Source organism: Camellia sinensis, chromosome 6 (assembly GCF_055761805.1).
Source record: "Camellia sinensis isolate YWXY chromosome 6, ASM5576180v1, whole genome shotgun sequence".
NCBI lineage: Eukaryota > Viridiplantae > Streptophyta > Magnoliopsida > Ericales > Theaceae > Camellia > Camellia sinensis.
This window is the reverse complement of record NC_138966.1, coordinates 170,996,864-171,023,030: the sequence shown is the minus strand read 5'-3', so window position 1 is coordinate 171,023,030 and position 26,167 is coordinate 170,996,864. Positions and strand designations below refer to the sequence as shown.

At 33.9% G+C, this 26,167-nt stretch overlaps 2 protein-coding genes and 1 long non-coding RNA gene across 3 annotated transcripts; 1 reads left to right on the top strand and 2 right to left on the bottom strand.

Annotated features, from left to right (window-relative positions):
• Positions 1-7,996: 7,996 nt before the first annotated feature.
• Positions 7,997-9,025, bottom strand: LOC114316623 (uncharacterized). The gene has a single exon (XM_082876680.1). The coding sequence runs from the start codon at positions 9,023-9,025 to the stop codon at positions 7,997-7,999; it is 1,029 nt and encodes a 342-aa protein (XP_082732806.1).
• On the bottom strand, positions 9,026-11,452 carry LOC145793809 (uncharacterized). The gene is made up of 3 exons (XM_082876679.1): positions 11,125-11,452; positions 9,971-11,016; positions 9,026-9,664 (listed from the first exon to the last, which is right to left on the bottom strand). The coding sequence occupies exons 1-3, from the start codon at positions 11,450-11,452 to the stop codon at positions 9,026-9,028; spliced, it is 2,013 nt and encodes a 670-aa protein (XP_082732805.1).
• A 7,367-nt stretch (positions 11,453-18,819) lies between these two features.
• LOC114311169 (uncharacterized) lies at positions 18,820-23,168 on the top strand. Its single transcript, XR_014333528.1, has 3 exons — positions 18,820-19,532; positions 19,820-19,968; positions 22,658-23,168. It is a non-coding gene; the product is annotated as an uncharacterized LOC114311169 (long non-coding RNA).
• Positions 23,169-26,167: the final 2,999 nt, after the last annotated feature.

Below are 26,167 nucleotides of genomic sequence, written 5' to 3'. Positions count from 1 at the left end.
GTTAAGTTTTTAGAGGATAAATTGACAAATGCCAAATGATAAATAATGTGGAGTATTATAATAAAGAATAATGATTCATTGAAAATGATTGTGTATATTTAAGGTACCTATTGATGTTTCTTGAATAATTTTAAAATAAAAATTTTGAATTTATAATATTATTGATAATGCACCTTCACGAGTTTTGTAAGAAAATATACAAAAATAATTTGGTTGGAATGAAAAATTTGCAATCATTATGATGTGTCACATAATTAATCAGAATCTCTTTAAGAATTGAATTATTAAAGTTATAGAGATTTTGTGTTTGATTTCCATTGAGGACACTGTTTATAATTTTTTGGTGAATTACACCAACGGTCCCTATAGTTTGGGGTTTGCGTCACTTTGGTCCTTGATTTTTCAATTGTGACACATTTGACTCTGAATTTTGAATCATGTTCCAAATAAGGACAATTGAAGATACTAGTGGATTTTTCAAGGGCAAATTCGTTAATTTGATAAGATATAAATTAACTTGACAAAACAAATGTCAAAAAATTATTTTTCAATTTTTTAAAATTATTGTACTAAAGATAAAATTATATAAAATTGATAAATCTTTTAGACATTTTTTTTTACCAAATTAATTTTTATTATGTATTTGGATGATAATCATGTAAAATTAGTTTTTAAAAATTAATCATGTAATTTTTATTATTTTTTATCAATTTTACATAATTTTATCTTTGGTGGGTAGAAATAATTTTTAAAATTTTTAAAATATATTTTTGACATTTATTTTTGTCAAATTAGTTTATATTTTATCAAATTGACAATTTTGCCCTTGAAATTAAGCGATGGTATATTCAATTGTCCTTATTGGAAATAAGATTCAAAATTCAGAGTCAAATGTGTTATAATTGAAAAGTTAGAGACTAAAGTGACACGAGTCCTAAACTATAGGGACTATTAGTGCAATTTGCCCATAATTTTTTATGCATTAATTCATATAACTCTTATGATCTTACTAATATAAACATAAATTCTACATTTGAGTCAACCCACTCTAAGCATTTTTTTCGTATAATAAAATACTTAAATATTGTCATATAAAATTATTATAATAGATCATAATCAAACACCACTTGAAGTATAATTAAAGACTCAATGCACCACTTTAGATATAATAAAAAATATAAGAATTAGTATAGAGTTTTTTTGATTAATAACCAAAAAATATGCTACATGTCACGCCCCACAATTTGGACAATTAAATATTAAATTAGGATTAAACCCCAATCAATATTCTATCATCAAAATCCTAGGGGTGCAACAAAATCTAAACGTTCACGTCTCCAAAGGGTTTAAGTAAATTTCTGTAGAGGGTCAGAAATTAAACCCTAAACTAAGTATAGGCCTAAGCGGTAAGGTCGCCCCAAAGAGGCGACCATGAATGAAAATAGGAGCATAAGCTAAAGCCTAAGGGAAATGGGCCAACAGTGGGCCGAAGCAGGTTCTATCCATCAGGGCTCTAAATGGACTCCACAAAGAAAAAATGCCCAAGTCAAGTTGCAGAGGGAACACCTGAAGCGGTGAAATTGCGGAGGGAACATATGTGGCGGGGAAGTTGCTGAGGCATTTTGCCTTAGCGCCGTCATTTCTAATATTTTCGGTTCCACCGCCATGTGAAGTTGCTGAGGGAAAGAGAAAGCCGACGCAACTAAGTTACAGAGGCAACACTTGCGACGGCCAAGTTGCGGAGGCACTTTGTCTCAGCGCCGCCATTCCAAGTATCTTCGGTACCGCCGCCATTCCAAGTAATGTCAGAACCACAACCATCTGGAGTTGCTGAGGAAAGGAGAAAACCAAAGCAACTAAGTTGCAGAGGCATCACTTCCAGTGCCCAAGTTGCGGAGGCATTATGTCGGCACCGCCATCTCTAATATTCTCGGTTCTGCCATTTGAACTTGCCGCGGGAAATGGTTACTGTAGCTACTATGACCACAACAACTAAGTTGCAGAGGGAATATCCTGCCAAGGTGATAGCAGCCTTTGAGAGAAGTTTCCCTCTGCAATTAGAGGCTAATGCTTGGTGCTGATAGCAGGCCCCAAGGCATTACTAGCCCAGGGCTGATAGCAGGCCCCCCTCCAAAGTCCATTTAACTTGGCGCTGATAACAGGCCCCAAGACTTACTGGTTGAAGCTGATAGTAGGCCCAGAGTTACCAGTTTACTTCGGGGATCCTGTGAAGATGGGAGCAGGGTAGCTCGAACATAAGGGACTTCATTTCCATTACCCAGGTCACAGACCTGCCTTAGTCGCACAGGCAGGACTAAAGGAGCCCCCTTGGGCTTGGTACTAAGGCACAGTATGGCTGATAACAGGCTTGGCTGTGGCTTTCAACCTGGGAAGCTGGGGAGTTTGTAGTTAGGTGGCTAAGAGTGGAGACTTCACTGAGGTGGGCACGAACATATTTGATAGCAGACTAATGGAGTCCTGAGAATGCATATACTGGCCAAACAGAACTGAGAAGGCAAGTTCAGCGGCAAGGTTCACCGCTGTAAGTGCACTTGCTGAGGTTCAAGCTGAGAAAGCAAGTGTAGAAACAAACACTCCCGTCGCAACTACACTTGTCGAGGCTCAAAAAAGGTAGTTGTGGAGGCAAACAGATAGTACACAGTACATGTAGAGGGACATGTGGCACTTTCAGCCTGGTGGCTCAAGGTAGAATATTCCATGTGACCCTCTGGGACACATGTCTTCTCTCTATTTGGCCACTTGGTGTCCTCTTGGCACCAAGGAAAAGCATATAAATAGGACCCATTTCCCAAGGTTCAAAGAAAGAATTTGGAGATTTGGGGAAGATGCTGCCCATTTTGGTACTGTCATACACTTCTTTTTGAGCCATTTGTTTCACCCTCACCCAGTTACACACTCTCCAACTCCCAGATAGTTGCTGTTACTCATTCTCCAGCCATTCCACCATTATTGGACCATTAGCATAGTTTTGCCTCTCTAATCACCTCTCTAACCTTGAACCCCTCATACAATTTCCATCCTCAAAATATTACAAGGGATAAAAAAAACTAATAAAATGCCAACCAAACCATGCACCACAATTTCATAACTAACCAATACCTCCAACATTAAAGTAACAATAAATAATCAAAACAACTTAAATAATGTAAAGTTACAAACCATGCCAAATTATCAAAATACTAAGGTCATAAAAAAAATAATAAATACATAAACTACTATCAATCCTAAGCTCAAGAAAACAAAAAAGTCCAAACAACATGTCCAACAACTATAGTTATTTCTCTTCACCACCATAGTCTCAACTAATCCTGCAAAGGAAGCTCGGCTGCGCTCAAACAGAACGCACCCGAGATGTTAAGAGACAAAACAGGTTCGTATACAAGTATACTGGTATGAGTACTAATATTTGACACCCACGTGTCCACCAGACACAAACAAAAATACATTTAATTCTTGTTATAGGACAAGACAAGTAATTCCATCTACACCGAGACGAATGGGTAGTTTCCTGAGATACGGTGGCATTTAGTTTCTTACCCGTACACAACGAAATATAAAATTGAGTATGAAATAAACAAAATAAAAATATAAATATAAATATGGTGGGTCAGCCCTGCATAAAAGTAGTAAGACCCACCATTCTGCAAAAAAATAAAGTTAGTATAATTTAATCATAAGTAACTTGTTGAAGAAGTATAAAAATGCACCGTTTCATGCTTAAATAATTCGAATTGACCAAAACTCAAAGAACAAAAGTTGTACAGAATCAAATTTCCTAAAAGACAATGAGAACGAATTTAGTAGAAATTGAATAGGTTGAGAGAAAAACTTAATAGAAGAGCCTAGACAAAATTAAATCGAAAAATCTGAAGCTGAAAACGAAAAGAAACTACCCTAAGATGATTTTTTTCGGAAAAGTTTAAAACACGAAAAGTGTTGAGAATAATGTTTTACTTTAAATTATTAGAAATCAATAAAAATGAGCTCGTTTCGTGGGTTAAAACAACATCTAAAATCTGCATTGCTAAAATGAACAAAAACTGTTGTAACCAAGATAATCCAATTACAAGTTCTAATCGATCTTTTTAGTAAAAAGTTAAAACACAAAGGTTGTCTAGAATTATGTATACATGCCTTAGCCCAAATTTTGTAATTTAACGAGATCGTTTACTATTTTTCAAGATATACAAATCAATACAATTCAAACTATACCAATAAATTCATATTTAATTCTTTGTACCTTAACTCCACCACTTCGGCCCTTCACTTCCAGCCTACACATATATCTCATGTACCTCCCGTATACCTAACATTGCTCCGAAGCCAAACTTGCACGGGGATATCGTCCCGAGTTTGATCCACACTCCCCGGGTGGTTAGCATATATGTACGCGCGTAAATCAAAGCACTCGTCTACTAGTGAGAACGAGGCAACAATATATATATATATATACATATATACATAATCTCTCATCTACTCATGAGAACAAACATAATAATGCCAAACCTAAGGCATTCAAATAAATCTCAAAATCCTCATTTTTTTTTTATACACTTCTTCTCACCAACACTCAAATAAAATAACAATCCATGGAGTCATGGTGGAGTGCAAGGAATTTATCTATGGGTTCTAAGTTTATTTAATTTCATATAACCATGAGTGTGATTACAACCATAAAATAAATACATATAAAAACCCTAAACCTGACATACACAACTAATCAAAATAATTAAAATCAATCTATCATCTTCATATAAATACAAAATCAAACTAACATCAAATAAATAAAAATAAATAAATAAAAAAGACGAATTAAACATAAATCAAGAGAAGTGGATTTTGTACTCACAATTATTTTTTGAAGATCAAAGAAATATTTAAAGAATTAATGTAGCGATCCTGGTTTCGATCCTCCTTTTATCATTTGCCACTTTGACTGGGCCGGTCGGGGGTCGAGGGGGCAGCGTCCTTTCGCGGGGGTCCAGGGGGCAGCGCCCCTTGGCGGGTCCAAGGGTAGCGCTCTAACAGGGGTCGAGCTGTCCGAGGTCGGTTCAGAGCATCGCGAGTTAAACTGAGGAAATTTTAGGCTGAGAGTTAGGGCCACATGTGTAGGGGCCTTGGGCCGCACGTGCGGGAGAGGGCCACACGTGCCGGGTGTGAGGCCGCACATACAGATTTCAGGGGAAAGCTGGGCAGCACACTGCTAAATAAGCAGGTGCGGGGTGAGGTGCGGGGGAAGGAGGCTGCACGTGCGGGAACGTGTGGGATTAGGCTCCGCACGTACGGGAGATAGGTAGATCCGAATTTTTGTTCTCTTTTCTCCCCTTTTGTGCTGGTTTAGTGTCACTTTTCTATATCTCTCTCTCTCTAGAAACATTTTCTCTTCATTCTCTCTACATTTCCTACCAAAAACCTCACAAGATCTTTGATTTCTTCAAACCCCTTGGGATTTAGATCTAAGTCCTTCATCAAAGTTGGTTGTCTAGACAAGAGCTACGTTGTGTGCAGTGGAGATCGAGTTTCATTGTCGTTGATTTTGGGATTTCCAACTCCTTTCTTCTTCAAACTTGAGGTAGGGATTTTCTTTGAGTTATATATATGTTTTTACAAGATCAAGATGATTTTCGAAATCATCCTTTGATTTGTTGTTGATTCAAGAAAGAGAGTGATTTTCAAAGTGGGTTTACTATTTAATCCTTTGAAATACAAATTAGGAGTTTTGAACTATGTTAATTGAAGAAAGAGGATTTTGGTGAGTTTTTTCTCAAATGTTTGAAGATGGATGGTTTTGGTGAGAAAACCTACAAATTGGGAATTTTTAAAAGAGAAGTTAAAAACTCATGGTTGTTATTTTTATCTTTATTTTGAATGTCAAAATAAGAGATGTTTGGAAAATTTCTTGTTTATATTGTTTAAATGATAAATTTTGAGAAGCATGAGAAATGTAGTTCATTTTGAAAATTGTTAGTCAAAATGTTGATTTAGTCTTGAAATGACTAGGTTGTTGGAAATGTTTGAAAAGTGGGGATTATGTTATTCCTTGGATGAATTGAAATAAAAGTACTTATTCATCTTGTGAAATTGCATTGAAAAGAGAAATGAGAATTTTGATCACAATGGTAGTATTGTGTGAAATAAATAGAAATGAAAGAATTGTTGTAATGTATTGATTATTATTGCATTGGCATATCAATTCATTTGATTACATTGAACTTGACGGTTGATTTAAAAACTTGCATTGAGAAAAGAATGTTAAGAAATGAGTTTTCATGAAATGTTTTTGGGGTAAATACGGTGGTAGGTCTTGACAGGTAGTGTAGATGATAGGTGTCGAGCCTTCCAGTTGTTATTAGTAAAAATGACAAATGATAGGTGTCGAGCCTTCCAGATGTTACTAGTAAAAATGAAAGAGTATGGGTGTCGAGCCCTCCAGATGATACTGGTAAAAATGACAATTTGGTAGTACTTATATAGTCTACTTGTAGATACCAACCTAGGGATTACCAAAGTTGTATTTACCGCCTCTCGAATAAAATGTGATAAATGTTGAGCAGTTGAAATGGCATGACATCATTGAGCATTGGTTTTCAAAAGATGAAAGTGTGTTTTATTTTCAAAAAGGCATGGCATAGCATAAGCATTCCATTCCTTGAGACTTGTGTAAAACGTATATACTTTGTTAAGAATTCTCTACTAGGATTTATGCTCACCCTATGGGATTTTTGTGCAGGAAATGATGTTGTGATTCCGTCTAACTGAAGGCGTGGAAGTATGTGCTGAGAGTATAATGTGCTCATTTGCTGTGACTCTGATTGTAAGCCAAGGGCTTTGTATGTATGGGTTTGAATAACCGTTTTGTATAACCAGGCTCAGGCCTTGGAACTTGAAAACCCTTGAGGGTATTTGTTGTTTAATTAATGGTTGTTGGGTTAATTGTATTATTACATGAAGACTATTTACATCAAGTAATGCAAGTATGAGGATTTGTTATTAGTTTTACTTTATAGAGCCATGACTATTGCATTACCATTTGGGCATGAAAATGGGGGTGTTATAATTAATGGAGTCACCAAAACAAAACCTTAACTATTATATTTTCTCCTTTCCTCTTCTTCCCCATCGTCTCTCTTTTCTCTTTCTCTCCCTCTCAGTTTTTTTTTCTTTGCTAATTAAACTCTCTCTCTCTCTCTCTCTCTCTCTCTCTCGCCTTGTGATGCTCTCTCTCTTTTCTCAAGGCCCTTTTCTCTTTTCTTTAGATTATAACCTAATCACTTATTATATAACCTAATAGCTATTATATTATATTATATAATACAAATACAACATAAATATAACATAAATAAATATGATATATATTTTATTAATATATAAAACACTTTTTTTATATAAAAAATATATAAATATTCGAATTACTTATATATAATTAAATATCACATTAAATTAATTAAATACCACATCAAATTCTCATATATCCAAACAATTAATAAAGCCAAAAATAAAATAAAGGAATAATAATAATGACTTGCGAAAAATTAGGGTCACTACACTACAAGTTTTAACTAAGTCATAATTTAAATATTATAGAATTTTCCCCTTTTTTTTTCAATTTTCTTTTTTTCTTCTTTTTTTGATACAAGTGGAATTTATGATTTTTGGTGAATTTGATTAACACAAATGAGGATTTGATTTTAGGTTGAGAATACACTCTTCTTCATTTTTTAACTTTGAAAGAAATTGTTATTATAAGCCCTTTCCATAAAATCACACACACAGTAACAAAAAATTTCACCAACCATTAGAAAATCTGTTTGTATTTGGCTTTCAATTGTTAAAATTTTCTAAACATAAAGTATTAAGAATCAAAATCAATTTTCATTTTAAAAATAAATTATCGCACGGGTCACCAATTAGTATATATAAAAGTAATGTTTTTTCTTTACTTTTTTTTTTTTTAGAAAGTGGAGGTCATGACCCCTTACAAAATAGGAACATCATTCAACAAAACCTGCACTAAATGCTCAGGAACCCCAGCCATCCAAACTTGCTTCTCCGGATCCTCCTTAGCCATTTGAGCCAGATGATGAGCCATAACATTGCCACTCCATCGCGTGTGCGAGGCACAGAAGCTCGAAAATTGCTTACTACGATCAATGGCATATTGTACAAAATGACCAAACGAAGCATTAAGATAACCATCCTCTCGCATAGCCTTGACCACAGTAAGGGAATCACCTTCCAAATGAATGTTTGTTAAGCCCAACCCTGCTGCAAAATCCAAAGCCTTGACAGCAGCAATAGCTTCAATATAATCAATCTCCATCCATTGTGGAATTGGCTCCGATAAAGCTGCAATAAGTATGCCATTGAGATCACGAATCACCACCCCTACCCCACAGACCTTCTGCCGCATGAACATGGCCCCGTCAAAGTTCACTTTAAGAATCTCTCCAATCGGCGGTCTCCACTTCACAATTCCGTGAGCCACTGGAATCCCACGCACGTTGGAATGAACCCGCTCAAAATCTCGCATTAACTCACACACCATCTGAATTGTCGCAGCAGTCGAGTGAATGACATTACTAAAAAGAACTTGATTTCGCGATGACCATAACCCCCTGCAAAGAGCGAAAAACAAACCCAGTGTGACACTATCCGCCCGACGTCCAATACCATATGCCCAACCCATAAAGTCACCACCACCACCGTGATCAAGCACAAACGATATCGGGCTTTGATTCCAGATCTCCCGTGCCCTCATACAATCCCATAAACAGTGCATTACCATTTCTGCTGCATCCCCACAGCCATCACACCTATCCTCCTGCAATATATGCCGCTGCCGAAGAACTGATTTAACCGGTAGAATATTGGAACAACACTTCCACGCAAAGACCTTAATCTTATTGTGAATGCGAAGGCTCCATACTTGCTTCCAAAACCAACTAACCTTCTGCACATCAGACCCAGACCCAGACCCGCGCACCTCCCGACCACTAATATTCATTTACAAATGATACGCCGAGCGAACCGAAAACATCCCATTCCTCGTATAGTGCCAAACCAACTTGTCGGGAATGCCATAACAGCAAATAGGGATTTGCCGGATTGCCTCTACGTCCATCTCCAAGAGATTCTCTCGCAATACATTGACGTCCCAACAATGCCTATCCTCATCGATGAGGTCGCTAACCAAAGCACCCTGTAACTGTGGTGAAGGTGGTGAACAAACCCGAAAAGAATGAGGCCGCAGCACCCACTTGTCACCCCAAATCTGTATTGACCGACCATCCCCCACTCGCCATCTCAACCCCGCTTCCAAAAGCGCTCTTGCATTAAAAATGCCCCTCCATGTGAACGAGGGATTCGACCCAACATTAGCTTGAAGAAATGTTGTGTGAGGGTAATACTTAGCCTTCAAAATTCTGGCCACCAAAGAATCCGGCACCGAAAGCAACCTCCACCCCTGTTTGGCCAACAATGCTTTGTTAAAGGCCTTCAAGCTACGAAACCCCATCTCATCCACCCATTTTGGGTCACACAATGTTCGCCAATTTTTCCAATGAATTTTCCGCTTGTTCTCCCTCTCACCCCACCAATAGTTACGCACCATAGAGTCAATATCCTCACAAATTCCTTCAGGCAACTGGAAGCAGGACATAATATACGTTGGGATAGCTTGTGCCACCGATTTAAACAATATCTCCTTACCATCCACTGATAAAAAATTTTCCTTCCACCCATTCACCCGAGTCTAAACTCTATCTTTAACAGAATTAAATATGCCCCATTTAGAGCGGCCCACAATGTAAGGTAACCCAAGATATTTTCCAGAATCCACCAAATTACCAACCCCCATCACATTCCGCAAACCCGCCTGAATATCCATCCCCACATTCTTACTAAAATAGATAGTCGATTTCTCAAGATTGATTTTCTAGCCTGAAACTACCTCAAATTTTCCTAATATATCTTGAACCACCGCTAGTTCTTGCATGTTCGCAGCTCCAAACAACAAGCTATCATCCGCAAATAAAAGATGAGACACCCGTGGACTACCTCGACACACCGCCACCCTCGTAAGCTTACCCTCACCTTCAGCTCTTTTAATTAAAGAAGAAAGACCTTCCGCGCACAACACAAACAGATACGGAGAGATCGGGTCCCCTTGTCGCAGCCCCCTTGTAGGAACAAATTTCTTCGTCGGACTCCTGTTCACAAGGACCGAATATGACACTGATGAGATACAATGCAAAATTGTATCCACAAAATGTTGATTGAAACCCATCCTCTCCATGACCCCTCGTAGGAAACTCCATTCACCCCGATCGTATGCTTTACTCATATCGAGTTTTAAGGCGAAATGTCCCTCTTTTCCATGCCTTTTATTCTTCAAAAAATGGAATATCTCAAAAGAGGCAAGCACATTATCACTAATGAGCTGCCCCGCCACAAAAGCACTTTGATTCATCGAAATAATCTCGGGTAATATTTTCCTCATTCGATTGGCTAACACCTTGCTTACCAGCTTGTAGACCACATTACAAAGGCTTATTGGCCGAAATTGAGACATCCGTTTGGGTGTCTTCACTTTTGGAATTAACACAATAAATGTGTCATTCATAGCCGTCACCGCCTTGCCATCATTAAGAACGCCCAACACAGCCCGTGTAACTTGTGCCCCAACTATCGGCCAAAACCGTTGATAGAATAGCGCTGGTTTGCCATCCGGGCCAGAGGCTTTCGTAGGATACATCTGAAATAAAGCATATGACACCTCCTCTGCGGTATATGGTCGAGCTAACTCCACATTCCTCTCGGGCGGAACGACAGCTTGAATGGAATCCAAAACTTCCCCAATATCGCGATGTTGCCTCGAATCAAACAGCTCCGCAAAATACCCCACGACAATCTGCTCCAAATCTTTCGGTTTAGACCACCATCTATCATGATCATCTTGAAGCGCATCAATCCTCTTCTTCTTATGCCTCTGCGACGCTTTGGAGTGGAAGAAAGAGTTATTCCGATCACCTTCTTTCAGTCAATTCGCTCTCGCTCTTTGGCACCACAAAGTCTCCTCTCTCTCCAAGAGTTCATCAATCTCACGACATAACTGCATGCGCTTTCCATACTCGTCCCGAGAGAGCACGGACAGACCCTCCAAACGCCGCACCTCATTCAACTTAGACCGTAATAACTGTTGGACATGACCAAACGTAGTCCTCCCCCACTGGGTTAAGCAAGAACCTGTCTTCTCCACAGTAAGCCGTAATCCAGCCACACTTCCCTCTTGAGCACAAACCCAATTAGTTTTGACCACCTCATCGCACTTACCATCACGGAGCCATATCGCCTCAAAACGATAGATACGTTGTCTCCACCTCTGCCCACTCGGATACAGTTGCGACCCCAATAAGTCAACCAGAATTGGCATGTGGTCCGACGTCGTACAGGTGAGATGAACCACCCTAGCCTTCGGAAAAATGCCGAACCAAGCATCATTAGCCACTCCACGATCTAATTGTTCACGTACCAACCCAGATGGCCGATTATTGCACCACGTAAAATAGGGCCCGAAAAATCCCAAATCAGTTAACGAACAATCCGAAAGAGCATGTTGGATGGCGTCAATCTGGCCTCTGCTTCGGTCTCCCAAACCCACATTTTTCGAAGGCAACAAAATCTTGTTGAAATCTCCCACCACCAACCAAGGTAGATCATCTAAACCGCCCAAGCGACGTAGCAACTCCCACGAATCCCGTCTTTTCTTTACTTAGGTGGCACATTTTAAAGACTTATTTTTTTTATAAAAAAAAAGCCACAGCAGCATACCTTTTTCATTATATATAAAGTTCTACATAAACTCAATTTCAATTATAATAACCAATTTTATATAGACTCTATCTGAAAAATACTTATTTTTCATATATTTTTCTATTTAGTTTTGTCGTTATCAAATTTCTTTTATATAGTTGACATTTTAATTTAATTATTATGATATTTGAAAAAAAAATTATTTCGATATACAAATAAATAAATAAGACAGAATGGGTTTAATTTTGTGCATCGCACGGATCAAATTAATTTCTTTATATTTTATATTTTTTTGTCTATTTTATTGATGTCATAATATTAATTTATATTTAATTGTTTATTTAACATTAAATTATTTATTACAAAACATTTATATTTCATTTAAATTTTATATACGTATATAAAATATGTATGAATAATTCAAAAAGAATATTTAAAAAAAATAATACTCTACATATTTAATTTATGTATTTTTTTCTTAATCCAATCACAACATATTTATATTTAATCTTTTAAATAAATTTTGTGTAGTTTTATTTCTACATATTTTTATTTTCTAAATAAATATATAAATAAAAATAAATAATTAGAACCGTTTTTAGTTTTATATTATTAATTCTCTTTCTGATTTAATTTTTATTTTTAATATTAAAATGAGTGTTTATTTTATTATCTTATAATTTAATGTATATCATATGAAATCATTATATGATAATTGCACTTTTATAGTACAATAGAAGTAAAATGATCAAAATAAACAAATAATTTAACCAAATTTATTATATATAAGTATTTAAGTAATACTTTTATAAAACGATAAGACCAAAATTATTAAAATAAATAATTTAAATTTAAATTTTATTTTAAATTAAAATTAATATTATACTTTTTTAACATATATCATAGTATAAAATATCATTACATTAATAAAAATTTAATCCATTGTGATTTTATGCAAGACATCATATTTCTAGAAGTGATTTACAGACACGTATAGTGTCCAATTTGATATTAATTAATTAAAATAATGGAACTCAATACTGTTTTTGTTAACTTTTTAGAAGATAAATTGACAATTGTCAAATGACACATAGGGTGGACTATTATTAAAGAATAATGATTCATTGAAAATGATTGTGTATATTTAAGGCACCTATTGATGTTTCTTGAATAATTTTTAAATAAAAAATTTGAATTCATAATATTATTGATAATGCACCTTCACGAGCTCTACCAAAAAAGATATGCAAAAATAATTTGGCTGAAATAAAAAATTTACGATTATTATGATGTGTCACATAATTAATTAGAACTCCTTTGAGAACTGAAATTATTAAGATTATAGAGATTTTGTGTCTGATTCCATTTGAGGATACTATTTGTGATTTGAATTTATGATTTTTTATGTATAATGTGAATAACTCTTACAATCTTTGTAATGCCCCGAAATAATAACTATAATTCAACCCAAGACAGTTATTAAATAACAATACAGTTCTAAATAAAGTACCCTTCCATTCATATGATTCCATTGTACAAAAAGGTAACACATGCAATTATACATTCATAAGTCGTAACCCTGAATTTATAGCATGTGCTACAAGTAAACAATATGAAATAAAAGTTAAACAAAGTAATGCTCTATTAGCTACAACTTTCCAAGATGATACTTAGTTACAACAAAAGTGAGTTTGAACTCAATACAAATAAAGTCCTAGGCTTGAACAAAATAAATACAAAAAAAATAAAATAAGCAGCTCTCAGTTCCAAGTCCTTCCAAGCTACGGCCTTAGCGGAGGCATATTATCAACACCTGAAAATGATTTTCCACATAGGGTGAGCCAAAACCCAGTAGAGATACTCTTACATAAGGTGAATGCATATGCAATGCTTATGCCAAAACCTTTTATATCTCTTTCCAAAACCATTCAATGCCAAGTTTATATCACAATTCATGAAATCATTTCCTTTACAATAGAAAATAAGGCAGTGGATACAACATTGGGAATCTCTAGGATGTGTCTGCAAGTAGGCAATACAAGCACTACCTATTTCCATTTTTACCGGTATTAACTGGAAGGCTTGGCACCTATCCTCGCGGGTTTCTAGACTTTTACCAACGACACACAAGCCAACTTAATACTACAACTACACTCCCTACCCAGATTCACCAAGGTATTCACCCGTTTTTCTCTAAACAATAAACATTTTTCAATGTGTTAAGTGTGTAACAATGCTCAATGCAAAGGGATGAAAAATTCGTTTCAATTCGCCTAATTCTCATACAATTTCTACAACAATCTTAGCTATTCTTCATCGATAACTCATAATAAATATCTTTAAACAGATAAATAATTTCTAATAAAGATATTGTAACAGCCCCAAAATGCGTGTCACGATGATCGTTATGTAATTATGAATTAATATGATTTAATTTGGAAATATCTGTTTGATTTAGGAAAATATCTATTGGGGTTATGACTTCAGAACTGAAATTGACGACCTTAATGAGTTCAGAAACTGAAATTGAGTACATGAATACGCTAATGGGAGTTTTTAGAGTCATTTGGGACTTTAATTAAAAATTGATTCCGTCTGATTCATTAAGTTGTGTTTGGCTCTCATTATTGCATTAAGCCTAGAGCTAGCTATATATAGAGGACTTAAAGCTCATTTTTGAGCTCAACTTTATCCTTTAAAGAGAAACAAATCAGAGAGAGAGAGAGAGAGAGAGAGAGGGGAATAGAAAACTCTAGAGAGTGTGAGAGGAAAAGAAAAGAAATGAAGAAGAGAAAGAGGAAACTCAAGGTTATTGGTAAGAATCTAACTCTTAATCTTGAAGATCATGAGATATAGAGGTGGATTTATGGATTATATAGAAGCTTTGTATGTCTATTGCTCAGAAAATGTTTAATCTTTGCATACATGGCATCAATTCATGAAGTAATTTGTAGCAACTTGTTTTTCATGCATAGCTCTTGAGTTTTGCCAAGAATTTCCATGGAAGTTGAGCTTGGAACCCTCAAATGCATATTGTCAAGTTTTTGTTCATTTTTAAGTACAAATTAAGTTTTGTTTTGCATGTCTGATTTGTATATGAAGTTAGACATATTAATTTTGACATGTTTTTAAAGGGTATTGGGCATTACTTTGTATAAATTGAAGTTGGATTTGAAATGGAAGGGTTTCACTACAAAAGTAGATTTTCGGACTAGTTTTACACCCACACCACTCGAGTGGCCTAGGCCACCGCTCGAGCGACCAGACCTCTTTTGGCTTAAATTGCACACTGCTTCACTACCGCTCATGCGGCCAAGACCACCGCACGTGCAGTCCAACGGGGTAGTTTTTTCGATTTTGTTTCCTTTCTATTTTTTTGACTTCCGAGCCTTCACTTGGTTTTCACGTGTAATTTACATCCATAAGCATCTCATAAGCATGAAAGAAATTAAAATAAGAATAGAAGTAACTGAGCGAACAAGTAACGGTTAACCGAATAAGGTTAAGAATCAACTGAATGACTCGAATATGTATTGAGAAATTGTGCTGTGAATGTTTGTGTTTGTAGGTTAAGACTTGAAGACCGAACAACTGGTTTTGGAAGCCCACTGTGAGTAACATTTTTGTAAAGATATGTTGATATGACTCATGTTTTAACTGTTATTGATAAGTTACAACTTCTGAAATGCTATTTTGATCATGTGAACGAATGTCCTATTTGCGAATCTATTATGACATCCACAGATAGTCCCAAGTCATGGGGGACAACATGTAGATGCGGGTCCGTGACATATATGTGATACGAGAGCTCATTAGCCACTTCATTGTGGTGATCTATGTATAATCGGTATCCGAAACCAATTACTATAGTCGGAAGACGATATGTGATATGTTCTGTAGGATGTACTATTATGTTATGTTCTGATATGAGACTGATATGAATGATTGTGTCATGATTTGTTTTACGAATATGTTATATTAGGAATTCATTCACCAACCCCTTTACTTTAATGTTATTCACTGAGCTTTTAGCTCACTGTTTTTATGTATATGTATAGGTGAGCGTTCTGGAGGACAAGTCTAGAAGGGAGCTTTAGTCGAGCCATCGTTTTGAAGCCTACCTAGTTGTTTGAGTGCCTCCGAGTTGGGGTTAGGCCTGGAAGGCTGTTGTCAAGCTTTTGATCATGATGTACACTTTCGACACGTGCATATGTTTTGTATATATATTATGTTATAAGTTATATATCATTATGTGGGTAAATTAATGTTTATATGTTACATATCTATTCATATAGATGCAAAGCTCATTGGACCATTGGTATTTTCGTATATTGCTTCTGCTAGGCCCGATTATTTTTGATTGTACAGGAAGGCCTTTGATAATCTCGAATTATTGGCCGGTTACGACGCCAAACTTATAAGGGCGGGTTTGGATCGTGACAGATATACTTTCCAAATCTCAAGATGGGAGCGATAATACATATCTAACTCCCCCGTCATCATCATTTCAATTCCACAAAATCCAATATCAGTTTCATTTCCTCTTTTACAAAATCAAATATTTACATTTTAGGGCAAAATCCCTTTTTCTTTATAAATCAATTTCATTGATAAAACCCACAATTTTATCACAACTCAACTACATATTCAATTCCACAACCATTTTCATGAATCCATTTGAAAAACCCCCTTTTGATTTCAAAACCTAAATTTTTACCCAAAATCTCCAAATCCTATGGCTTATTTGAAAGACAAATAACCAAGGTAAAAATCATACTAAAGTGTGGAGAAATTCTTACCTCAAGTTAGAAGACAAGCAAGAGCAAGGTTGAAACTTCAATGAAGTCGAAAATGGACTTTGTTCCGATCAAATGAAAGCTATAGGTGAGTTCTACCTTTTTCTCTAAAGGACAAGGGCTAAGAAACCACTAGATCAAGGTGTATTTGAGGTTTAAAGACGTTTTCTAAAGAGAGAGAGAGAGATATGAGATTTTGAAATATTTAGAGAGAGAGAGAGGTACGAAAAAGTGACTCAAATAGTGACTTTTCGGAACTAATATATGTGCAGATCGCTCGAGCAATCAAAACACCACTTGAGCAACCATACACAAAAAGAGAGACCGCCCGAGCAAAGAACACCACCCTCCTAGTACTTTTGTAGGCCTGCAAAAGTACTGAGAGTTCCTAAAGACCACTCGAGTGCAAGAAACACCGCTTGAGCGAGGAGTGCCATACTTCTAGTAGTTTTGCAGACCTGCAAAGGTACTAGAAGTTCTCAAAGTTCGCTCGAGTGCAAAAAAGTTTGCTCGAGCAAACAAGCCAAAATCTGGGCAGCAACAATTTTGAAAAACTAACTTCCAACCTGTTTTGAACGCAACCAAGACACTCTAATAACCAAACTCAATTAAGAATAAGATGAATAAAGATATGAACAACCAAATAAGATAAGGAATTTCGGATCCAAAACAATGAACGGATCAGGTTTAAACTAGAATCGTTATAATTTTACTGATATAAGCATAAATCCTACATTGAGTTAACCCACTTTAAGCTCTTTTTCGTGCAGTAAAATACTTAAATATTGTCATAAAAAAATATTATAATAGATCATAATCAAACACCATTTGAAGTATAATTAAAGACCGATACACCACTTTAGACATAACAAAAAATATAAGAAATTAGCAAATACATTTTCGATTAATAACTAAAATAATACACAATGAGTTATAATCAAGTCATAATTTGTATATTATAGAATTTTCTATTTTTTTTTTATTTTTTTTAGAAAAAAAATATTTTGATACAAGTGGAATTTATGATTTTTGATAAATTTGATTAATACAAATGAAAATTTGATTTTAGGTTGAGAACATACCTTTTTAAAAAAAAAATTTTGAAAGAAATTATTTTTATGAGCTTATTTTATATAGAATCATACACAGTGACAACAATTTTCATCAGCTATTAGCAAATCTGTTTGTATTTGACTTTCAATTGTTAAAATTTTATACACATAAAATATTAAGATTCAAAATTAATTTTTCATTTTAAAAATAAATTCTCATACATTGCAAGGGTCACCTACTAGTATATATACATATATATAACTTACCAAATAGTATATAGACATAAACGAAATGTAAAACATAATTTCAAAGTAAAAAAAAAATGGAAACGTTATCATGTTATGAAAATATGAGGACAAAGTGTTACGAAAAATAAAATTTTAAAATAGTGTAATATAATTGTGTTAAATTTGTTAATTTTTTTGGAGAGATTAATGATTTTAATACTATTTATTTTCCTCGCATAAAGTTGTGGAATGGATTTTACCACTGTCTCTCCAAGAGACTGTATAAAATTCAAATTATTTTTTGCTAGGGCAAAGTTGACAGGGAGGAAACGAGAATCCGCCTCACCATTTTTTTTTGTGTGTGTACATGTTAAGTTTAATTTGGGTATATGTTAAGTTCAGGGGCTATGTAAAAATATTATTTAATTTGTTAAAATTGTTTAATTTACATCGATTTTACCCACTAAATGTTTATTGGTTTGATTTACGATTTGAAATTTATAATTTACTTTCAAGACCATTCTATCTCATCATAGTTTTTTTTTTTTTATTATTTATTTTTTTATGATCAGATGTTCGGATTAGTTTACACACATATCAACTAATCTCAAGATTCATGCAAAGCGCACCCTCTATGTGGATTGGGTAAATCTTGCACAGAACGCGCGAGCATGGGATTGCTCCTAATGAAATTTGAATCTAAGACCTAAGGGGAGCATATAAATATCAAAGTAAAAATCATTTTAAAAAAGATTTGAGATGTAAAATTTGAAACAAATTAGTGTTAATAAAATCAGTTAGTGTTATATATATATAAAAAAAATATTATGCAAATTAGTATTATGTAAATACTTAATATTTATTTAAGATTATTCTTAAATCAACTAATAGGTTAAAATTACATGTATTGTGATTTAGTTACAGTTAACAAAGTTGTTAATCTGCCATAATAATTTGGTTTTAATTTTATCCTCCATTTTGTTAAATATCTCTATTTGCACTTCAAGGTTTGAATTTTTTTTTGAATATCTGTATTTACACTACAAAATCAATTACTCTTTTTATTTTTTTTTATTACATTCTTTAAAATTTAAAATTTTTATTTTTATCTATATTGATCATAATTTAAACATACGTTCATCTTGGGTATGTATCAAACTATTCGTGTTTGTTTTATTAAAAACATAGTTGAGATAAAAAGTCAAATTTAAAAATATTTTTAAAATTATTAAAGTTTTAAATTAAATTTAAATAATATAATATTTGATTCAATAAACTTATATATATATTATAAAATAAAATTAGTTGAACTCAGTTCTGTTTTCAATACATTAATAACTCATTTCAAGTTAATATTGAATAATTTACTGTTTGCCTCAACTCTACTTATTTATTTTTTTATTTTAAATAAAAATATATATATAAATATAAAATATGAGTGTAATCTTAAATATAAACTAGTAAATTACTCCCTTACCCCCATGAAACCCTAGCATTCCTTATCAACCTTATATAAACGACTGCAGCCTCTCTCCTCCGCCCTCCTTTCTTCCAAGTTCTATACCATCACCCCCATCGTTCCCTTTGCTGTCTGCTAGTTGGAAGTGCCAGACTTATTGAAAAGGTTAGAGCCTATCATTCTCAGTTTCTGTTTTTCTGTTTTCATAAAACATAAAAAAGTTTTTTTTTTTTTTTAATAATTATAATTGAAGTTTGAGACTGAGATAAAATTAAATTATTAGTTTTTGAAAATCACGATTTCGTCTAAAAAATGCAGCATTTTTATGAATGGTTTTTTTCTAAAATGCAATAGTGCTTATGGAAAGTGTTTCATTTAATATCAGGGTTGAGTTTGATAGAATTTTAAAGGTAAGGATTTGATGTTTGCAACTGTGTTGTTGTAATTGGCAGTTATGTATTCCAAACCCCTTCAATCTCTCAATGCTTATTCTGAAGGAAACGTCTTTTATGGTGCTAAAAGCATTAAAAAGAACTCATCTTTTTTGGTCTCTGCTTGTATTCCAAAAGTGCATAAAGATCTTTCCCTAGCATCATCAGATGTAAACTCAATTGAAATCCCTAGATCTTTCATCGATTTATTGTTTTCTTGGGTTGTGTTTGGATCATGGATTGGTAGAGTTATTTAATAAGGGAAAGAAAAATAATAGGGAAACCCAGAAATAACTTCAATTTCTTTCTTCATTTATCCTTTTGTTTTGTTTTTAATTTTTATTTTTTAAAACTATTCCACAAAGTTTTCAATGTCTGGAAAGTACTTACTCATCAAGAGCTGAAGGGCTCAAATGCCAGACTTAGTCAAGTTCCTACCTTAGTCCTTGTGGTTGTAACTGTTACAAGTTTGGAAAAGGAAAATGAGAGATGGAAAGTTGATGGATGGGTTTCTCATCAATCATTTAGAAATCTTTTCATGGAGTCCATCGTTGCCCGATAATTTGCAATTGATAATTATTCGAGCTACATCTGGGCCCTACATGGAATTAGAGCTTGCATATTTCCTCTTTGTAATATTAATGTTGGGTTAGTTATAAAACCAACTCTAGCAATTCGTGTGTTTAATGCCTATTTTCCAATTAAAAATTCACGTTATGGCAGTGTGGCAAGCAAATGGGGTTGGTGTTCATGCACACAAACATAATTTGTTAATGTGGTTTACTGAACTTTTTGCCATTTGATTTGTTCATACATGATTTATGTGTAGCCAGATGTATGGCATTTTTCATTTCTTTTTTCCTTTTGTGGTTTCTGACCCGTTGGAATTTGACCAGACTATGGCAGGTGTCTACCACAGGCATGATTGTGGGGACCGTTGAATGTCTGGAAAAGAAATGAAAGAGATCTCTTGAGGGTGTCCATCGTTGTTCACTAATTACCGTTAATTGATTATGTGGGCTACATCTGGACACTACAACTATATATATCTTCATAGGAAGAAACAAAACTTTTAGTAGTTTGGCATAATGTCACATAAAACCCAATCATCAAAGGATTGATTCTATGCATTTCAATCACCATTACTTGTCCATGTGCATTTAAAATAATTTTGGTTTGAGTTTTACCAATGTTTTGGGGTGACACCATAACCATACAAAGTTTTATTATTTATTTATCTTTTTTTCTTACTCTTTTTTTTTTTCTTTCTTTTTTTTTTCGGGGGATTGGGCTGCTGGTTGCTAGTCCAATTATTGCTTAATTTTTGTTTTGGTACATGTATTTGTTGAACAAAATTGTTGAGTACATTTGAACGTAGTTGTAGAACTCATCATAACTGAACATCTTTCATGTTTTTGTTTTATTGAATTACACATTTTTGAATGCTAGCATGTCGTCCAAAAATCATTCTTCCTTTTTAATTTTAAAAATTGAAAATTGGAAATCTAACTTCAATTTGGTTCTTAATTTATCCTTCCTTTTTCTTTTTCTTTTTTAATTTTCTAAAACTATTCTGTGTAATTTTCAATGTCTGGAAATTTCTTACTCATCAAGGGCCAAAGGCTCAAATGCCAGACTTAGTCATGTTCCTACCTTAAACCTTGTGGTTTGAACTGTTACAAGTTTGGAAAAGGAAAAGGAGAGATGGAAAATTGATGGATGGGTTTCTCATCAATCATTCAGAAATCTCGTCACGGAGTCCATCCTTGCCCGATAATATGCAACAATAATTAGTCGAGCTACATATGGGCCCTACATCTCTATGTGCTTTTATATGTTAGTTACTAACTAGGAGATATTCAGATAATGCTTCATGAAATTAGAGCTTGCATTTCCCCCTTTGTAATATTAACATTGGGTAAGTTCTATAACTGTCACCAACAATTCATGCGTTTTATGCCTATTTTCAATTAAAAATTCATTTCATGTTTCAAAGTTCACAGCGTCATCATATTTTAGCAAGCAAATGTGGTGCACATAAATATAGTATGTTAATGTGGTTTACTGAACTTTTTTCCTTTAGATTTGTTCGTACATGATTTTTGAGTGGCTGGATGCATGCCATTTACCATTTTTTCCCCTACTGTGGTCTGTCACTGTTAGAATTTGACCAGACAAATGGCAGGTGTCACCACAGGCATGATTGTGGGGACCGTTGAATGTCTGGAAAGAAATGAAAGAGATTGAAATTAGGTGCTCAGCACTCTGTTTCATTTCTCTTGAGGGTGTCCATCGATGTTCACTAATTTGTCATTAATTGATTATGTGAACTACATCTGGACACTACAACTATATATAGTGTGATATGGAATTTTTTTTTAAAATTAGTTTGGCATAATGTTACATAATACCCAATCATCAAAGGATTGGTTCTGTGTGTTTCGATCACCATTACTTGTTTGAAGTTTACCAATTTTTGGGGTGACACCATAACCATTCAAAGTTTTATTATTTATTTATCTTTTTATTTTTTGGATTGGGCTACTGGTTGGTAGTCCTATCATTGCTTAATTTTTTCTTTGGTACATGTATTTGGTAAAAAAAATCTTCTGGCTAGAAGATTTTGTTTTTGCAATAAGTGCACCTTACACTAGTTTTAGAACTCATCATTACCGAACATATTTCATGTTTTTGTTTTATTGGAAGACACCTTTTTTTGATGCTAACATGTTGTCCAATGTGTATAGGGAAAAACAAAAAAAGTACTGCTTCCTAATTTTGAAAATTTGAAAGCTAACTTCAATTTCTTTTTTAGTTTGTCCTTGTGTTTTCATGTTCTTTTTATTTTTTATTTTCTAGATCTGTTCCATAGAATTTTGAATCCCTGGAAAGCTATCAACATGCACCAAACATAAGCAACTATGTAACCATCACACAGGTACAGAGGCACCAGATTATCAAAATGCACCAGATTAGCAGATTCTCATACTGCTGACTTGTTAGCAAAAGTGCACCAGAACAGGAGTTACAGGGGCACCAAAGTAGTAGTAGGCGACTCAGTCACCAAAGCAAGACAGCACAGGTACACAAAAACACCAAACGAACAGAATAGCAGTAGACACAGGCACCAAAGTAGCAGCAGCTCAGACAATCATTATCAATGTGTTTTTTTAATTGGTTTTTGATGTGATTAAACATGTTTTAAAGGGTTTTTGATATTTTAGAGACTTTTCACGTGAGTTTGCTTATTTAAAATGTTTGTGTTTTGCTATTGACATATTATTACAATTTTGTGGCATGTGTTTTGAAAGTATTCATTTTTAACCAACAAAAATTTTATTTATAAAAAGAAATATTTATTTGTACCAAATATCCGTCAAATTGAATTTATTAATTTATTTTTTATTTTTTATTTTTTATTTTTATTTAGTTCTTTCATTATGGATAAAATTTATTGAATTTTTTTAATTTCTTTTAGTTAGTGTGATTTCTTTTATATAAATTGTGAAATTTAAAATTTTAGATGTCTATTCTAAGAAAAATGTATAGAGCCTTGCACTCCAAAGGTGAATGGAGGGCACCTATTCTTCCATTTTTATTACCACTACAACAATTGTCATTTTCGCTACTTAAAGTTTTAGTCGCTAAACTTTTTTTTTCATTTTATTTTTTTTTAACTACTAAAGTCTAGTCACTTAAAATCTGATTTTTTTATAGCTACTAAATACTTAGTAGCTAAAAAGTTTTTTTCATTTTATTTTTATTTTTATTTTTATTTTTTAGCTGCTAACTATTTAGTCGCTAAAAATATTTACTTCCTTTTTGGTTACCAATTATTTAGTTGCAAAAAACATGATTTTATTTTTTTATAATTATTTTGTCCACAACCTGTATATATTCCGTGCAACATGTACCATGTATATAAATAAACCAATACATATATTATCAATCATTTCACAATTTTCAACCATTTCAGTTCCAACCATCCATAAAACCATCTCCAATGGTGAACTAAATTTTGCATCAGATTTGAAATTTGGTAAAAAAGTCACTTTTTGGAGCTCTAATGGTTTCACCAAATTGGTATTAAAATGAGAATGGAACAAAAAATTCATTAAAGTGAGAATAGGCTTCAGATTTCACCATTTCACTGTGCGTTACCATTGAGATGGGCCAACCGGTCGACCGGTTCCCTTTCAAATAGGTAGGTTCAAATCGGTCAAAAAGGTTTAAACAGGTAAAAAAAAAATAATAATTGCCTCACCGGTCGATCGGCCGGTCAACCAATCGGTCGACGACTTCCTTTTTGATGCACGGTTGGAGCAAGCCGTATGAGATTGAGAAAATTGGCTTTTTTTTATTCAAATTTGGTGAAAATTTTGGTTCACTGTTGGAGATGCTCTGAAGAAATCACTTTAATGTCAAATTTCATACAAATTAAATATATTCCAACCTAAAATAATAATTCCATACAAAATATGTCCTCCATACACAAAAAAATATATTAGCAACCAGTTGCACCAGCTACAACAGCAGCAACCAACTGCACAACTCCAGCAGGATTTACAGTTCTAGCAATGCAGACAGCAGCATCAGATGCAGCAGTCACAAATAGCTCCCTGCAACAATCCTACATTTCAGGCCATAACACAGCTGCATCATGGCCAAATTTAATGATATCTGAGAATAGAAGATCTGAATACCTAAAGAGAATCAACAGAAGAGAGAACTAATCAAACATTTTAGATTCTTATTTGTTCTTTTCTGGCAATGTTAGAATAAATAGTTATGCTATAAAAAAAATATGCTTTCTAATTTGTCAAGCAGATGTTATTCCTAACATTATTTGATGTTTTGTCTTATAAAAGAAACCTAATAAGAAAAAAAATCCGGGTTTCCAAATTTAGTGTTCTTGGTTGTTCAAAACAAAAAATAAGAAATTAGTGATTAAGGGAAAGTTTTCCATTCCAAAACACATGTACCAAAATGTGGACTCCTAGAAGACTTCTACTTTATTTGTTTAGCTTCAAGACATCTATTATCTTTAGAACAACACCAAAATTCTGCATGACAATAATTAAAAAAAAAAAAAAAAAAACCTCAAATATCAAGATGCCATTTTGCTCACCTAGTATTTCAACATCAAAACCAACATCTAACTGTGATAATATACATGAATGTGAGGCAAGTATATGGGATGAAATATAACAAATTAATATATACAAGTATGGTAAGGAAAGTAAACAACGTTTGGTATGCTTTTGAGCACTCAGGAACATTTAACACAAAAAGTAACACATTTTTAGCAGATTTTAGATTAGTAGGAGCCAAAGGCTTGGGTCGGTAAAAATACTTTTGGACCGTTTTAGGTTCTGAAAATTAACTGAAACATAGAATAATAAGTTTACTTTCATTCCCAATAACCTAACCAGAATTTTTATTTATAGGCCACATGCCATATTCTGTCCAGATTTGACACAGTTTTAGGAAAATGAGCATTTCTCTCAATCTACCCAATAACTTTTGTTCAAATAAATTTTTTTGGAAAGAGGACTAAAAATGATAAGTTTTGACATAAGAACCAACCTAAGATGATTTTTCTAGAATTGTTTTTTTTTAAATACACGAAAATGGTCTGCTTTCTAGAAACACAGGGTTAGATTGTTTAAGAAAATTGTTTAGACTATAAAAACGTCTAATTAGGGGCTACCAAAAATTTCACATGCTCTAAACACCTCAAAGATCATCCCCTACATTCAGTTTTAAAATAGAAGTAAGTTTGATATTTTTCCAAGAGTGATAATCATGAAATCAGCAGAAAATATAAGGTAGCATCACTTATTCATACTAACACCTAAACTTACATCCCATTTCCAAGCATACCAGCATTTCATACATACACAAGACATGTAAATTAACATAGCACTTGGGAAAATTTTATGAAGTTGAAAGAAGAATATTAATTCTCTTTTAGCCTACTACTCCCTAAATCTTGGAACCCCACACCTCCAAAACACTGATGCTCTTTTATTTCACTTTCTACTTTTGTTTGATGAGAAGTTCTTCACAATAGACTTGTCTGTATAGTGTTGGAAAAATCTTCTGTGTAAAATAAATAAATTGAAACAAATCAAACAAATAAATAAATTACGTTCCAAATTTATTTTACCAAACCGAATAAATATTGAAAGATCAAGTCGAGTGTGTAATAGTCTGTCCTTAAGATAGATTTGTCCCGCTACGGTGCTTATGAAAAAATGGCGTCTATCTTCCAGAATACAATGATCTTCACAAATTGTAGTAGCACTTCAAACAATTTGTACGGCGAACAAAAACCTTGCGTTCTATACTCTCTTTAATTTTTTCCTA

Bases quoted from the DNA above. Each gene is read 5' to 3' on its own strand.
- LOC114316623 (XM_082876680.1), bottom strand. From the start codon at position 9,025: ATGAATATTAGTGGTCGGGAGGTGCGCGGGTCTGGGTCTGGGTCTGAT.
- LOC145793809 (XM_082876679.1), bottom strand. From the start codon at position 11,452: ATGCCAATTCTGGTTGACTTATTGGGGTCGCAACTGTATCCGAGTGGG. The intron at 11,017-11,124 runs GTGAGATTGATG...TCCACTCCAAAG, and splicing joins AAAGCGCATGCAGTTATGTC to CGTCGCAGAGGCATAAGAAG. The intron at 9,665-9,970 runs GTAGTTTCAGGC...TCCTGCTTCCAG, and splicing joins ATATATTAGGAAAATTTGAG to TTGCCTGAAGGAATTTGTGA.